The 18,721-nt window shown below is 36.5% G+C and overlaps 1 protein-coding gene across 1 annotated transcript; it reads right to left on the bottom strand.

Moving 5' to 3' along the window:
• Window positions 1-11,104: 11,104 nt before the first annotated feature.
• Window positions 11,105-12,905, bottom strand: LOC144716238 (uncharacterized). Its single transcript, XM_078591336.1, has 2 exons — window positions 12,243-12,905; window positions 11,105-11,787 (listed from the first exon to the last, which is right to left on the bottom strand). The coding sequence occupies exons 1-2, from the start codon at window positions 12,715-12,717 to the stop codon at window positions 11,207-11,209; spliced, it is 1,056 nt and encodes a 351-aa protein (XP_078447462.1). The 5' UTR covers window positions 12,718-12,905; the 3' UTR covers window positions 11,105-11,206.
• Window positions 12,906-18,721: the final 5,816 nt, after the last annotated feature.

Raw genomic sequence — 18,721 nt, 5'->3', positions numbered from 1 at the left:
GACTCAGAAAAATCACATCTTTCCAAATTTAATGTTGAAAAATTCCCAAAACTGTATTCTGTCTCCAAGTTTTTCATAATCTGTTGGCATAACAATCCCCAAAAATCCATAAAATGCAGAAAATTCAAAACATCATTATAAAAATAGATTTTATCATATTAAGCTTGATATCATGAAAATATAAGTAATTTAATTCAAATGAATGTGCATATATGATCAGATTAAGGTACTAAAAATGCATGTCATCAAATGCCAGCTAGTTGAAGGATATGCATCGATTATAGAAAACTCAATGTAATTACAAAAAAGATCACTATATGGTGCCTTTCCTTGATCATATTTTGGAGAAATTAACACAAAAAAGTAATTTCTGTTTTCTAGATGGCTATTCATGAAATGATCAAATAGAAATTCACCCTGGAAGTTAAGAAGATAATATGTTTACTTGCCCATTTGGGACTTTTAAATTTAAATAATGCAACGGACTATGTAGTGCACCAACTACATTTCAAAGATGCAGGACTGCCTTGTTTTCACAACTGATTGGAGATTGTCTAGCAATTATTATGGATGATTTTTCGGGCTTTGGTCAAAATTTTGATGCATGCTTGGCTAATATAGAGAAGGTTTTGGAGATATGCAAGGAGAGATGGCTCATACTTAGTTGAGAAGAGTCCCACTTGATGGTCCAGGAGGTAATTGTATTGGGACACATGGTCATAAGCCGTGGGTTAGAGGTGGACAAGGCCAAAGTGGAGGTGATCCAAAACCTTCCACTGCCCACCAACACCAAAGAACTTAGAGGGTTCCATGGCAACACATGCTTCTACATGCTTTTCATTAAAGATTTTCCTAAATTATCTAAACCGCTGACCAACTTATTGGCCAAAGACGTGAATTTTGCAATTACGATGTAGGAAAGCACAATTTTTTATAGAGAAAGGAGGCTCTGGTGAAAGCACTAGTTTGACAAACTCCAAACTGAAATCACCCTTTTGAACTTGTGCGATGCTTTTGATATTCAGTAGGGGCAGTGCTTGATCAACTGATTGAAAAGAATCTAGTTGACATCTATTGTGTTAAAAATATTACTTTAGGAGATACGCCGGTACACTACACTGAAACTGATAAGGAATTGCTAGATATCATGTTTGCATTAGATAAATTTAGATCATTTTATTTAGGTAGGAAAATAATCATATTTTCTGATCATGCAACTATTATGTATTTAATGAATAAAAAATAGGCAAAATCTAGGCTGATTAGATGGATACATTAATGCAAGAGGTTGACCTAGAAATTAAGGATATGTGTGGGTTTTAAATTTTGTAGCTTATCATTTATCATGACTAAACAATAGTAACCCAATTCTGATTGTTGAAACATTTCCCGATGACATTATCCTTCAGATTAACACTAGAAAAACCTCTGGTTTGCACACATAGAGAAATATCTAGCATCAGAACAAACACTAGACGATTGGACTGAAGAAGAAAAGAATAAATTTATGAGAGCCGTCTTGAACTATTTGATTGAGGGGCTGATCAAACTCTGAGGAGATGTGTCCCATAAGATGAACATATAAATATCTTAAAATTATGTCTTTCATATTTTTGTGGTGGAGACTTCACATTTAGAATTAATGTTTCAAAGGTTCTTCAATGCAGGTGCTATTGGCCTACATTATTTCAGGACTCATATGATTTTTCCAAAAGCTGTTTAAAATGTCAATACATGATTAATCTAAAAAATAATGATGCGATGCTCTTAAAACCAATTATAAAAATTGAGAATTTTAATTTATGGAGCATAGGTTTTATGGGACCCTTTCCACTATCTTTTAGACATGAGTATATATTAATGGCTGTGAATTCTGTTTCCAAGTGGGTTGAGGCAATCCCAACTCGGAAAAAGGACCATAAAGTAGTATTGAAAATTTTTACTCAGTATATAGTCTCTATATTTAGATGACCTAGAGCAATATTTAGTGATAGTGGATCCCATTTTAACAATTCTCTTTTCAGATATTTACTTAAGAGTTATGGAGTATATCATAAGATAGCCAATCCATACCATCTTCAAGCTAATAACCAAATTGAAGTAAGTAATAGATAAATCAAGAAGATTATAAAAAGATACTATGGCCAGGTGGTAAAGACTGGAGTGAAAGATTAACTGATCTTTTGTGGGCATATAAAACAGCCTTTGAGGGACCCATCGGGATGTCCCCTGATAGACTCGTCTTTGGAAAGTCATGTCATCTTCCTGTTCAGATTCATCATTGAGCTTATTGGGCAATTAAGAAGTTAAATATCACCATGGAAGATGTAGGGAAAAATCATATGTTGTAGCTTCATGAATTGCAAGAGTTAAGAAAAAAAGCGTACGGAAATTCAGTGATCTATAAAGCCAAAATGAAGACCTTTCATGATAGAAAACTAAATAGAAGAAATTTTTATGAAAATAAAAGAATGTGGCTTTACAACTCTCGTTTGAAATTGTTTTCAGGGAAGCTTCGGAGCTGATTGGATGGATCATTTATTATCATTAAACTGTTTTATTTATGGAGCTGTTTGATGTCAGATCCAAAGAAAGGTTGATAGTTTAAAGCAAATGGATAAAGGTTGAAGTCATACGTGGAACTAGAACCTCAACCTATGGACGCTACAATAGAACTTCATGATGAACCTGGGGTTTAATCTTGAAATTTCAAATTAAGCGTAATTCATAGATTTTCTATACATATTTTCTTCACTTTTAAATTTAAAGATAATTTTCTATTAAATTAGCCATTCAATCTCATTAACTGTCTTTCTATATATTTTTTGGTTTAACTGGAGAATAATTAGGCGGAGGCAAGTTTACTGAGCACACGGATCCAAGGCAAGACTGTAACATCAACTAAATGCGCATAATAATCAACTTTTGACATTTCTTCTCCAACAATTTTATTTCTTGCATTAGGGACAATGCATATTTTGATTGGGGGGTGAAGATTGTTGATGATTTGTAAACCCATTCAGGGTTGTGAATAATTTGTGTGTTATTAGACCTGCCAACTTAATTGATGGAGCACGCCCAGACGACGTCGATGAATCATCAGTGGAGCCATCTTTGCCGTCATCAACATCACCGCCGATCCATGTCCAGCCCGATCGGCACGCCAAAGCGTCCGTGAAGACACCCGGGTTTAAATACCCCGGGTAGAGCACATCCGTGTCCATATCACGGTGTTTTAATTACCTGTTTTCAGTCGTTTGATTTCATGTCCGTGTTCGTCATGATGAGTTCACCGTACTCGTCATAACGCGTCCGTCTCATCCCATTTTCATCCGTCGTTTTATTTCGAGTCTTTTATTATTTCCCCATGTGTTTTTTATTTTAAGTGTTGTAAAGGGGTTCCTTATTGGGCCCTTATGTGTACAGTGTAATGGGTCCATCATGGCCCCTACATAAGGCCATGATGGACCAGGTACATCTTAGATCTGGAATTTGTGGAAGTTATTTTGAGTCGGTCACTAGATCTCATGAGAGGAGAAAAGAGGAAGAAGAAGGAAGGAAGTAAGAGGAGAAGAAGACAAGGAAGAGTGGGAGAGTGGTAATCGACATCGTTGGGTTGTCGTTGTCATCCTTGGTGATGCTGCTGATACCTCCTCCCCGCCCTCGATCGTGCAAGTCAACCTGAAGGATGCTCTGCGACACTATGCTGCTATCTCTTGGACGAGCTGCGTAGTGGTCAACCATCCACACCGTCCGACGAGCCATTGCGGCGCGGCGAGATGACTAACTGTCCACACCCACGCCGCAAATTGCGAATGCCCCACCCCCCCTTGTTTGCACGATGCCAGACCAGCCTTGAGGCCTTTTTGGTCTTCGCCATACTTGCAGCATAGCCTCCCCTTGTTGAGACGTGCCGTACGTCCGCACGAGTCCTCGTGCTATCCTAGAGGAGGAGTCTCCACTCTACGGCCGCCTTTGCTTCCGACGTCGCCGCGCTACGTTGAGATGCAATGTTTGCGCACGTGTGCAGTGTGGGTGCCGCTCAGCCACGTGACACGCAACCATGTTTTGCCTTCCGGTCAACGAATCCACCACACGGGCTGTGTTTCACCATATGCCGACCAGGTGACTATCTAAGAACCCACCAGGACGATTCTTCTCCGGTTGCCACTCAGGATTGTTTCTCGAGCACCTACGTCACCGTTGCCTAGTCAGCCCTGCTTCACTCGGTGTCGCCTCACAGTACAATCCTTTAGCAATGGCTTTGAAATTTCCTTGGATTTTCGCTCACATTGTGATCTTAGAAACCTGAGTATGAACTATTTATGATATCAAATACACCTCTAAGTAAGAGTATTTCTATGCATTGATGGACTAAAAATGATGAACACCCTCATGGGTTCGGAAAGATTTGGTGGTCATGAGGGAAGCTTACTCCTCGCCATGTATGATTCTATAATCAAGGTGATGCTCACTCTTTCACTCCGATCTAGGGCAATCTATCACTTGTAATGGCTAGGTTAACCTCCGAAATTCCCAATCACTTTGCTCCCTATATTTCACCTTCAAGCCTGTCACATGTTTGACCTTAAGATGGATCTCCTCTTGAACTTTTTCTGTCATCCTTATAGATCTAGTTGTTCTTATCACCATCCAATCTCGCTAGAGGGGGGGTAAATCTGAGAAGGGAGAAGACGAAGGGGCCTGCCTAAATCAGGCTGGTATGGATATAAAATATTGGTGACTTTTCTATTTATACTTAATTTGAAAGTTTCAAAAAAGCCCTTAAAAATGTAAGTATACCTGTTAACGTCTATATATATTGCGCATGTCATCCTCTAGGACTATTTATCAGCCTATTTAGTAACTTTAATTTACATATAATATTTATTATCAATTTTTAATAATTAAATACATCACCATATACCTCAATTAATCAAAAAATTATATGATTTGATCAATATGTTAACTTATCAGCTTGGGGGTGCTTAACTACACCGCATACTCTAAAATAAATAGAGTAGTGATTGAAATCTCTCACATAATTTTTACCATCATTGGTTCCCCTATAGTATAAACCTTCATCCACATGAGATACCCAAATGACTTAGGATCTTAGTTAACCATTACATGCTAATCTGCCTCTAGTTCTTACTAATGCATTTTGGAGATCTTAACTACCAGGGATACATATTTAATGGATCTTTTTCCTTGAGCCAATCTCCGCGTATAATGAGGGTAGATGATCCCATACTGAACAATCTATCACCTTCATATAATTCTTTCTATTTATGCGCTAAGATTATTTTTCAATCCCATGATTAGGGACTCATATATGACAGTCAAAACATAATCATCCATCCATAAGATGTCTTTGGCATCTCATATCTAAGGACAATTTATACAACCATGAGGTGAATCAATCTCATGAATATTTTGATATAATACCATTTATGGCGTCATACACTCACTTTAGAGAACTCTTTATCATAAGAGAACCCATTGTCCATTATTAATGTCTCTAAAGTAATTGTCATAGGATCAATCATACTTATCATATAAGTAAGATCAAATATTTGTTATTCTTTTTGGATAGTTCAATGTCAATCTGGAGTATCCTTTTAATAGTAATATTCAAAATACAAATTTTGAGACTAATGTGCATCTTATGATGATGTCATCACAATTTATGAAGTTTTTATTTATATTCAAGGACTTTGTTGTAAACATTGCACGATAGTAATAACAGAGAATAATACGTAAACATGACATGGAAGAGCAGTTAGCTTGACGAATACATAATATCCATCAAGGAACAATAGTCAAATGTGATGAAACATGTTTGGTTAAACATGACTAGGAATTGTAACCTAATCTGAAAAATAGAAAAGTTAATATTTATGTCAAAGGAGGGAGATAGTAAACATTGATGCTTGTCCTATTTGAGCTGTGTATAAACCCCTTTATTATTTGAATAATCGTGAAATACCCCTCTCTAATACACTCTTGAAAGAGAAACAATGAGCTCACTGCCTTCTTTAGATAACCTCTACTATGGCAAGATTTAGAGGAGGTTCTTTAATACAAGGACTATGATATTTATGGTGCAATAGAATCAATGTACATCTTCCTTATATTCAATCCCCCAAAATGGATGGCAAAGATGACTACAAACTTCAGATTCATGCCATGGATATCTGAAAGTGAAAATAGGCTCCAAATTTTCAAGGCATTGTAACATTGCAGTTCTAGTCAACATGTTTCTCTTGGATAATTACTTGGTCATCTCATTAGCAGATGTGACCTGGCCTGGTTGACTTGAGTGGGATTTTCACACCTTAAAGCTTATATTATACTTATTTTCTATTCCTAAAGGCTTTTGAGATCCTCCTCCTCTTCAATTCTTCCTAAAATATTCATTTAAAATTTCAACTATGCTATAGATTCGCTAAAGCTCAATAAAACTATAGAGGCTTACTCCTTGACATTGTGAAAGGCAAGCGGACCTAGTCCAACATTATTCATTTTTCATGAAAATTACGCATAAGTGATGCACACAAAAAAATACATGATACGTATAATGATCCCGTTTAATGTTATATTATCATCATTTAATCATTCTTTGTAGATATTAGGCATGGTGATTTGCGGAGAGGTTGAAATAGGGACGATAAGATAAAAATGAAGGTGGAAGGCTTCGCCTGTAATAAATAAGACTGTTCACCAAACAAGGATGGGATAGAGAGTGTGACAGTATGAGTGTAACATAATGATTTATTGAAGAGAATTATACATGTAGAGGGAGAGAGTAGGGATTTAGAGATGCAATTAAATCCTTGTCATTGATAGTGAGACAAAAAAATAACTATAAAGGCGATGAATATAACAAGAGGGCTAAATAAAGATGTGATAAGGAAGATAGAGTAAAAAATAAGATAGAAATATTTGCATAGACATAAACTACACATATATATATATATTTATATCTATAATTTTTGGGAGTGAGAGAAATAAAGAGATAAACAAACACAACATGAGAGAAGGTATTGAAGAAAGTGAGAGTTTTTTTTCACAATCTCTATCTACTAGGACCATCAGTATTATGTAAATATTTGTATCCCAAAAGTAAACCATAAATTTCATATCTGGTTAAACATTCATTGGTATATATATAATCCCCAATGCACATACAATGATTATATGAATCCCATGAGCACATAGTATGACAAAGTGAAATATAATGAGATCATGTTATGAACATCAGTGGTATTTAAATGTGTGTTGTAAAAATTCCTATTAAAATGATACTCATGAAGGGCATCAAAAGTCAAGGTGTGATTTTATACCCTCTGTAAAGGAGGAGAGAACTGAATGAAGACAACGAGATGAAGTCCTCGGCGAAGATAGTGGAATGTCAGTTGGAGGATGAATTCCCAACACATCAATACTAACTAGGATGACCGATTAGGGATTTACAGTTAACAATACCTAATTCATTCTAGGAAAATCAAGTAGATGGGGATCATATATGCATAATAACTAAGGGATTACTAATTTCAATGAGAGAGTTTTACTAATTTACATATTCTAGAAGACAAGATGTAGTTTGGCCACCCACATGCTGGCCACATGTTGATTGGTTTCAATTGATCATTGATTACTTAACATGCATTTGTGGATAAGCTTGAAAAATAATATTATCCGACCATTATAGTTAGTAACGATACTGATACATTGGCCTATAGGGTCACATGGAAATAGTTTATTGGACATCATACCATATACTTCAAATTTAAGGGTTTTATAACAGAACTCCCATTAAGCATAAATAGGAGAGACCCCTAACCAAAATCCATCAAAGAAAAGTTTTTTAGGCGTCCGTCCTTATTTTCCTTCATCTCCTTGGTTACCCTTACCATCTGATGTGATCAGAATCACAAGACAATGCTTTTGGGTAAAAAATACGGCTCACCAAGATGAATAAGATGAGACCTGGCGTGCTGCGGATCACACGGTTATGTCTAGGGGCCGTGTACTTGAATGTCTCATCACAACTCACTTGACAAATTTTAAAGTCATATATTTGATCTGGGAAAAGGTGATTTGCTCATTATGTTGTCATTTATTTTAAAAGTTAATTAAAACTCCATTTTATCTTGTTTGAGCATTGGATGGATTAATCAATATAATTAATTTATTCAATAAGGATGACTTTCATAGTCAATTAATCAACTAGGCATGATCAATGGCTGGGTCATATGTAGATCTGTCTGATAAATGATCAAATTAGACCATCAATCTCATTTTTGGTCAAAAGCTAGAAGCCGACTGTCAGAAATATAACTAGAAAAAACATGTATAAATTAAGAGAAAAAATAAGGCCAATAACTTGATAGAAAATAGAGAAAATATATGTTAAAAAGAGATTCACAATAATAATGAATCCTGCTGGAGGGGAAGACCCTATATTATACCAGTATCTCTTTCAGTTCTTCGGTCATTCAGAGGTGTATATTCCAATTCTGCCTGGATTCGGTATTATTAGTCATATCGTATCGAAAAATGATACATATGTAAATATGAATAGTATTTCATGTATGTATATTAGACATAGAACCGAGGATATGAGGTATCCAAATAACTGAATTAACATAATATTTGCTTAATTTTGGTTCAGTTATGATTGCCACTAATAATTTCACAGTGAATACAGACAATGTCAAATAAACGAAACAATATGCCTCAAAAATTTTATTGGGTGCTAGAAAATGTGTCCTTGAATTATTATGTAAAAATTAACGGAGTTACTTTTGGTTCGTAATCCTATTTAAATATAAATAGGTACTGTTTGATTGAAATGATCATGTATAGTTTTGTGTAACTTTCTATGATTTTAAGTGTATTAATACTAGAGGAGTAATAAAATAATACTTTCAAGATAAGTGAATATAAAGTGTAATGAATATGATAGAAAACCAAAACTGATATTTAAGTTGTTTGCCAAGTTTCACTTTGTTCCTCAATATAATTTGAGAACAACCATGTAGGGAGATAAATTATTGCTTAATACTGTTTAATTACTAAAATATAAATAATGGAGGGAGACGAATTATTACATGTCCCCTCATATAACTCTACTAATGCTTTCCTAGGTCACCACAGGACGTAAAGGTCTTCAAAGATACTATTTAAGAATATATTCATTGAATTTGGGGTCCGATAATAGTAAATAGTCTACATATTCTCACTTTTGAGACTTTATTGCAAACTGAATTGCATTAATTATGTAAGTAAAAAAAAAAGAATTACAACCAATTCCCATAGGTGGCTGAGATACTTTGAATTAAATATGAAATATCTGATAAATTCCCATATATGACCAAGATACTCTATTAAGCAATCATATCCAACAAATTAATAAGCACCCTGTCTGTAAGAGGCACACCTCTAGTGAGAGGGAGAGAAAGGGAGATAGAGAGAGAGAGGGAGAGAGAAGGAGAGGGAGGGAGAGAGAAAGAGAGGGAGAGGGAGATAGAGAGAGGGAGAGATAGAGGGAGAGAGAGATAGATATAGAGATAGAGAGAGAGAGAAAGAAAGAGAGAGAGAGAGAGAGAGAGAGAGAGAGAGAGAGAGAGAGAGAGAGAGAGAGAGAGAGAGAGAGAGAGAGAGAGAGAGAGAGAGAGAGAGAGAGAGAGAGAGAGAGAGAGAGAGAGGGGAGAGAGAGAGAAGCTTTTGTTACCCACCTCACCTTACCCTATATCTACCCTGCCATTATCTACCAATCAATTCCTCTAGCATCTACTTACTAACCTATTTTTGTAACAGTCATCTAGTGATAGATCTACCAATTATGAACAAAGTATCAAATATTTAATAAAGTCCCAAAGATGACTGAGATGTTCTATGAAGAAATCGTATCCAACAACCAATAAGCACCCCGTCTAACAGTTGAATGGTTAAAAATGTTGTGAAAAAGGCATACCTCTAGAGAGAGAGAGTTCACATCGGAGGAATCAGTAAAATTTGTTACCCACCAGGCGTTGCGCTATATCTACTCAGCTAGTATCCAATAATCAATTCCTGTAGCATTCACCTACTAACCTACTTATCTTTTTTTGTAACAATCATCTAGCGATAGATCTACCTTTTATCTATTTACTGTCATTTGATACCATCTGTTTTGCACCTCTCAGCATCCCTCCATCGTCAATGTCTTTATCTCTTTCTTATTCATGGATCTTGATATCTTTGGAAAAGAGTCATCTAGGTCCATCTGCAGTCGAGGAAACCAAACATTCTGAGAAAGAAGATGAGAAGAATGGTTGAGATGGCGAAGTGAATGAAGTGATGAGAGGAAAAATCCATCCACCGAATCCCCACAGCAGGACGTACTCGTCGCAAATCGATTAAAAGACAAAGCCTTCTTTGCTACCTCGCATGGTCCCCCGCTCGTAGAAATAGAAATACGGGATGGAGAAATCCTAGTGGACATAAGAGGATGACCGCCGCCATCAATAGCTCTGCTACAGTACAGTTAAATAGTGTCATGACTCATGCGTATGATGTGGGAGGGATAGACACAAACAGAGAGAGAAAGATGCGGACCAGTCACTTTCTCTCAACAGAAACTCACAGTGACAGAGGAGAAGAATATAAACTCCACTATATGACCAGGAAACACGACATGCTGGCCTTCTGCTTGAAGAAGGGAGCTCATCCGTGACGGAATAAGAACTGCATACCTTCCTGGTTCGTCTTATCGCAGAAACATTAAGAACCTTCTTGCTGGCGAATGACTTTACTTTAAGAATATATATTGTTTAAATTAAATTAATTATAGAGTTAAGAATACATACCTTGCACCATTGAAAGTCTTCTACATTGATAAATAGTCTTTTGAATCATCAAGTCTAAGAACGCCTGTCCTAGAAGCAAAGGGAACTCAAAAAGAAAACCTTGACTCGTGACTCAAGGACTGGCCCCTTACAAAGCCCATCCTAAATTATCCCATCATTTTATGTAGAATTGACTTAGTCTCTACACATCAAATCCTCACTCTTATTTGAAATATCGTAACCCCATGATAGCCGAACATCCTATGATGTCTTAACATAATTGACTCACTTTAGTGAGATCATATGATAGCTTTAAATCTACAATATTATATGTTATTGTCATTTAGGAAATCCAAACTCAACAAGAAACCCTAGAAGCTCCTGTAAATGACCACGAAACACGGAAGGATGGCCCTAGGATTGAAGACGACGAGCTCGTCCATGGCGGAACAGTCCCCTGAAACGGAGTCATACTCCTCTAGCGAACCTTCCTGCTGCTTCTTCACGCGGCCAGCAATCACGCGGCAAACCAGCATGGCCCTACCACCTGCTGCCACGTTATGCGCCTTCCCACTGGTAGCCATGGTGGCAATCCCCTCCTGCTCATTAACCTTAAACCCATCTCTGATGATGCTGCATACGCCGCAAGGCGGCGCCGACGATGTGCATAACGCGGTGGCGCCGGCGCTGCCGAGGTCGCAGGCGACGGTGACGGAGTAAAACCTTAACTGCTCGTTCCCGTCGGCGGCGCAGCGCGGGTGCTTCTTCGATAGCTTCCCCGCCTTGCTCTTCACCAGACTTCTGTGTTCTTCAAATCTGCCGATCGTTCTTTTCGTGTTGTTGATCTTGAGGATCCTCTCTATCTCGCAGAGCCGCGCCTCCTTTAACCAACTCGAGTGGAAGATGATCTCCACGATGTCTCTGCTGCTGTCCCCTGGCTTCATCTCCATCACTGGAAAAAACCCAAAACAAATAAAGAAAAGCAAAGGAAAAATTGACGGTTGTGGGTAAATAAAAAAGAAATTAAGGAAAGAAATATTATGAAAGGACTGTGGGACGAGGGTCAGATCAAAATACTAAAAAAAACGAAGGAAGAATTGTAGGACGAGGGTCATTGTAAAATACCCAAAACAACATATACAAAAAACTGAGAATTGTAGGGCGAGGGTTACTGTAAAAGACCCAAACTAAAGAAAGAAAAGGTAAGAAAGAATTGTGGGACGTGGTTGACTGTAGAGTTCCCAAAATGAAAAGAGAAAACTAATGAAGAATTGAGGGACGCGGGTCAATGTATGAAACCCAAAATAAAGAAAGAAAAAGGAAGGAAGAATAGTGAGACAAGGGTCATTATAAATAAACCCAAAATAAAAAGGAAAAATGAAACTTAAAATTGTTAACACGGGTCACCTGCGTGCTTCTCGATCTGGTGCTGTTCGAGGCTCTCGGGCCTGAAGAAGAGCTCACCGCAGTCCGGGCATGGCGAGATAGTTCGGAGAGAGCGGCTTCTATGGATCCATTGTATAGGGTCGGCTGCAGTCTGGCACTCATAGCAGCCTGTGAACCGGCTCAGGTGAAGCCCACGCGAGGAGGAAGAAGAAGACGAACCAGTTCTCAGCGAGGAAGAAGAAGGAGAAGAACGAGAAGGGGACAGGGAAGAAGTGGGAGGGGTCTTGGCAGCTTCTTTAGAGGCTTTCGTGGGCTTGCTCTGAGAATTGAGACAGACGATGACGACTCTCCTTCGCCGCTCTCGGCTGACGTCTCCAAGACGGCGCTTGCAGTTGAGGATCCCCCACAAGTTCTCCCACGGCGAAAACTTCTCCGGTCTCTCCTTCTTCTTCTTCTTTGCTTGCGTCTTCTTGACTGATCTCTTCGTCTCTGCCATTACGAGGATGAAGAAGAAGACGAAGGACAAGCTTTTCCTTTTACCCTTTACGGCGAAGATGGTGAAGATTGGAGAAGGTGAAGCAGGCGTGAGTGAAGCTGCTTTTAATGGTGCTTGAATGATGGGGTCCCCGAACCGCTGTTTTGGAAAATTTGAAATGGAAGCGTGAATAGCGATCGTACTGCCCAAAATGTGATGTATTTACACCCCGGTAACAATTCAGTTCTTACTTTACCCCTCTCTCCGGTTTGGAATAGGGCGTGAGGAAGCACGAGTGCGGTGAAGCGGGAGGACGAAATTAATAAATGTCCCGCTGAATGGGGACCCAGCGTTTGCAAATGATCCCGCGTGTTTATATTATCTGTCTCTCAAGACAGAAAGGGAGAGGAGTTTTTCTTTAATGGGTCCTCTCTGTTCCAAACATCACATGTCTCTCCCTTTTATGGTGAACATGAACATTTCGTGATGGTCGTAATCTCTATTGAATACCAAATCATGGGGTTCGGGATCGGATCAGGTTGATGTAAAACATAAAAGAAGAAAATATATCAATGCTTCCCACAGGAAATAATGAAAAAAATGTTGAAAATTGAAGAAACACATCATATTTGAAGAAGAAACAGGGTTAATAGCATGAAGATTTCCCAAAACCAGCATGGTGGACCCATCGATAATGATCTCAAAACTCATTACGTGTCATTAAAAGAGGGAATAAAGATAATCATCCGGCCTCTTTCTTCTACTCATCATTCATCACGCCTCATATGAGATCGTAACCTCTTGGTGGGTCTGAGAGGGTGGATTAAGCATCGTCACCCATCCTGGCTCTTTTTTTGGGAGATTTTTGTGCAGATTTGGTCGATTCTGGGATACTTTTGTTCCTTCTTCTTCTCCACGTTCTTTCTATGTGGATTAAGCTTGTGACATTCAAAATCTTCTTTGCTTCTGCATTTTATCTTACACATTTCACAGCATATCGGAATCGACAGACTTTTCATTTGCTCCGAGATGGTAGCCTAAACATCTTCATTTATTCCCAATGACATAATCATCTTCAGCTGCGTAATGGTATAGGCTTGGAATATTTATCTATTGGTTCTTATAAAATGTCTACTTATGATACAAATATCTGTTTTAAAGATGTTCTTCACGTTCTTGAACTAACTAATTATGTACTATCGATGCACGCGTTAACTTTTGATAATGATGTTATATTCAAATCCATTCCTCCCATTGTCTTTTTAAGGACAAAAAACCAACACAACCTGGATTCTCATCCATGTAATCCCACAAGATACCATGGAGAAATGGCTTTATCAGAAACATGGCACACATGACTTGACCATCCCCAATTTCAAAATCTTCAACATACAGCAAGGAAATTTGGTATGCCTTTCACATACCTCAATAAAAACTAGTGTGAATCATGTAGTACTTTTAAGTATCATAACATTCGCTATCACCAACCTATCATAGTTTGAGTAAATTACTTGAAATAATCCATTCTGATTTTTGGAAAACACTACCAATTTTTCATATTCTTGGTTTTTATAGTATGACATGTTTAATGATTCTCGTAAATATACATGGCACAATCATATTAAAATGAAAAGTAACTCACAACCCAAGTTTATTGAATTCGAAAAAAATAGGAAAACAATTAACACTAAAATTCAGTACTTTCAGTTAGATTGGGATGTCAAATATCAATCTCTTCATTCATCTTTGAAAAAAATAAAATGCTCATCTAGTATTTTTTCCACACACCCATAAAAAATGAAACATCTGAGAGAAAACATAAAAACCTTGTAGAAACATCACGCTGAAAAAATGATGGGGAATAACTTGTCTCTATCAAGATTGCTTAGTAATTATTTCTTTCATAAGAAAATTTGGAAGAAATAGATTGATGTAGATCATAGCCTTGACAAGGACGAGGTTAAGGGTTCCATTCCTTGCTTCTGCTCCTAGCTATACCGTTCAATGGTAACAAGTGGAGTGGGCTACGAGTTGAGTGTATACGCGCATAACAAACTAGAAGTAGAGAGCAGACTAGTACTTTAACAATAGTAACAAATAGGGGGTCTATGGCGTTCTGCAGCTGATGCAAGGGATTTGGAGAACACACAATGGCCTTGGATGGGGAATGCTGCTATAAGAGCAGATGATTGATTATGATTATGTTATGGAAACATAACCTAAACTTTATTTCATGAATTGACTAATGTCATGTTAGGTGACAAAGATATGTGGAAGATGGGGGTTTGCCTCCTTGTTCACTTTTTACGAATGCCATGATGCTCATGGACATCTTATTTCTAATTGTAACTCCTTTTATAACTGGATTTTTGTCTGAAGATTTGATCTTAAAGCTCGGTTGCACCAAGTATACCGTTAGTGAAAACTTTGGAGAATTATCTCTGTTATTTTCACTCGTAATGACTCTTTTTTATACTTTCTTAAGCATTTATAGTACCAAATAATTAAATTGGGAGAATCATCTTACTATGTCATGATTTGCCTATTACCATGGCCATTTCTTCAATCCTCATGGCTCTTGGGAGTTTCTTTGTACAATGCTTAGCCAAAGTGTGAGCCATTAACCCATATGTCACTATTGTGATGGAGTACGGTTGCTCACCTATTAGGATAAAAAGGTCATAATTAACCCAACACAATCATCCAAAGTTTACAAGAATTGGGATTCAAACTGCAAGTGAAATTCCTACCAATGGTGGAGATGTTCAATTGACTCCCACTCCCTTTGGGGGTTCGTGATGAGCACAGATGTGGACGTAAAGCCAATCACACATTCCATATCTTGTTCCATGTTTATTAAATCAATATATTCATTATAGTGCATGTGTCATGTTTATGATAAATTCCACAACTACATGATCCAACTTAGTGAATAATCATGAGATAATAATATAGAGATCACTGATATTTAATCATCTGTTCTAAATACACCTATTCAAATGATACTGGATAAGGACATCGAAGTATTCACATATAATTCACTATCTTTTATTACTCAAATGATGAGTATGGCTAGTTCAGTAGCCATTAGCGTGGAGACACTAAAAATAATAATGGTTGCTCTTTATCAAAAATATTTCAATAAAATGATCCATAGGAAACCATAGGCATAAGACACTAAAGTCATTATAGATGGACGAAAGTACGTTGAACATGACCTACAAGTTCTTCTTCATGGAATTCTTAAAAGTCTTAGTTTGGATGGATCAATAAGTTCACGAAGAGAATTGAATGGTCAAGATGGGATTCTCAAGCCACTATATAATATGGAACAACTCGAGGAAGATAATGTGATGAAGTCCTTAGCCAATTAGGGTTTGAAAGTTGACCATACCCTAAGTCATCCTAGGAATGTCAAGTGGATAAGGGATTATACAAACACTGTAACTGATGATGGATACATTCCTTGCAAGAGTTTATACACACTCCTTTTTATCTTATAGAGCACGAGGTGTAGCTTGACACCCCATAAGTGGGGGACTCAACCTATTAATTGGGTTAAATCAATCCATCACTAATGAATCTATATGAAATAATTAAATAATTTGGAAGGCCAAGTAAAGGTTACTGGGCCACTAGATATGTTAACTACACTGATATATGGGCCAAGAGGGCCATACACAAATGTTCTTTTGGACGTCAGAATAAACTTTAAGTGTATAAATGTAGAGGCTGCATACATGAGCAGCTTGACGTAACTCAATCGAGGATCGAAGAAATCACAGAGGTGATTCATGCCTAGGTGTTTCGATTCATGTTTTAATGGTGGTGTTACAATTCCATTTTAAGACTTATGCTTTGAATTGTTGCTGGTTTTTCATCTAGATCAAGGCCCCATAACCCATTAATAAGTATGTAAATATTCACTTCTTTATTACTCTTAATAATCCTCTCTATCTTCTCTTATTCTCTTCCTCTCTATCTTGTTAAAACCTTCTAAAAAATATATTCTCTCTTATCTCACAAATTCTTACACTGCTATCCTATATCAATAAGCACCTCACCCAATTAATATATATAATAAAATATTATATTTTTTATTCTCATTAATATTCTCATCCCCGTTCCTCTCCATTCTTCCTCTTATATTTCATTTAAATAAAATTCCTGATTCACCATGTATCTAAATCTTAATATCCCTCATTACTATATCTATCTCCTATATCATTTATAACTTACTTTTAATTAAAATAAATAAAAAACTAACTAAATCACTTAATAATCATAGTATTTTTACTACCCTCTCTTCCCCTTATTTATCTCATATCTTCATTAAAAAATAAAAAAAAACTCCACTACTTATCTTAAGGTCTTCCTTCATTATAGTAATTTAAGTAAATTTCACTCCCTACTTACAATATCTAAATATCTACAATTAATTATTATTACATGTCATCTTAAATTGTATCTACCTTCACTTCCTTCCATTCCCAATCAATCCTTGACATTTCCCTGCACTTTATCCCTTTGTTTATTTTCTCTTAGTATATAACTCATAATCTTATTTTTCCCAATCCTAACTCAACATTAGGTCCCTCTCTAAAGGAGAGGGGAATCCATGGTGGAGACAACCTCACTCCCACTATACATATTTGAAGGAGCTTATATAACTAAAAAATTATTTGATTCAGGAGAATTAAATTTACAACAATATTAAAAATATCACCATAATTCATACATACCAATTCAGTGAACTAATTGCCTAAAGATTTCCCACTATGTATCATTAATGTCTCCACATTAATGGCTACATTACATACCATTTATTATATGAGTGGGACTAGGTATTGTTATTCTATAAAAAAATTATCTCCTTCTTGAGCATTAATTAAATAGGAATATTTAGAACACACATTTCAAAACTAGTGATGTTGATATCATGAAATCATCATAAATAATTTTTTCAAACCATGTATTCATGCACTTCATTGTAAGCATCACACATGCATTACATGAATATATCATATGAATCAACATTGAATGGGTGGAATGTGCGTTTGGATTGTCAAACATATATATTTACATTAATGAACATGTGACCTATTCACGTTGAGAGACTTACCTGTCAGGATTCAATATGAGTTAAAAACATAGATATGATGAAATGTAGATGACCATGATTTAATAAGGAAAAATGTAGACAATTCGAATTTAATCTAAATAGGGTCATTAAAACATACTATACTTTTTTATAATATGACACTACATGTATGTTGGTATTTTTTAGGAATAGTGATCTCTTTAGTGATGTTCACTTCTTGTTCTTCTTCTTCTCTCTCTCCTCTATCGTTCCTCTTCTTTAACCACTTATTGTTATAGTTGAATTCTCCTAGAAACATCACAGTTGAAATCTTTATTGGAAGCTCAAAGAGTGCCACTGAAGCATCATCACTTTTTAGTGTATCATTTGTTGAATATTCCTAAAACAATATGGTAGATTTTGGGGGGTACATATATCCTTCATTTTCTTCAGATCGTTTAAATGCCTCTTCCCAACATTGTGGCATGACATTGTACCATTCAGTCTTTACAAGATAAATGTATTCTGGCTTTGCCAACTTTGCTATCCTAGAACTAGCATAAACAAAAAAAATTCCATTCTCTTCTCCATTACTTGGGTTTCTGAAATCTTGCATGAGTCTACCCATGTAAGAAAATATGGATGACTGCATATGAATCAACCTCAAGGATGTCAAAATCAAATTATTCCATTGGACTATTACTCTTAGGCACTAATGAAATTTGCACTACAGATTGTAATTTTTTTCTGGATAAATATGTTTGTATTTTATAAATATAAACCATAGTGTAGTATAAAATATAAATACAATTTTTAACCAATGAAATAAATACATAACTTTTTATAAGTTGCTAAATAGATGAAAATGATAATTTGCACAAACCACCACAAGAGAATATTTTTTGTTATTTGTGTTATTTAGGCAATGAGGTTATCTCTGTATGG

This window comes from Wolffia australiana, chromosome 20, assembly GCF_029677425.1.
Source record: "Wolffia australiana isolate 7733 chromosome 20, ASM2967742v1".
Classification (NCBI taxonomy): Eukaryota; Viridiplantae; Streptophyta; class Magnoliopsida; order Alismatales; family Araceae; genus Wolffia; species Wolffia australiana.
The sequence above is the reverse complement of the archived record's forward strand: the minus strand, read 5'-3'. Positions and strand labels throughout refer to the sequence as shown.

Bases quoted from the DNA above. Each gene is read 5' to 3' on its own strand.
- LOC144716238 (XM_078591336.1), bottom strand. From the start codon at position 12,717: ATGGCAGAGACGAAGAGATCAGTCAAGAAGACGCAAGCAAAGAAGAAG. The intron at 11,788-12,242 runs GTGACCCGTGTT...GGTTTTTTCCAG, and splicing joins CCAGATCGAGAAGCACGCAG to TGATGGAGATGAAGCCAGGG.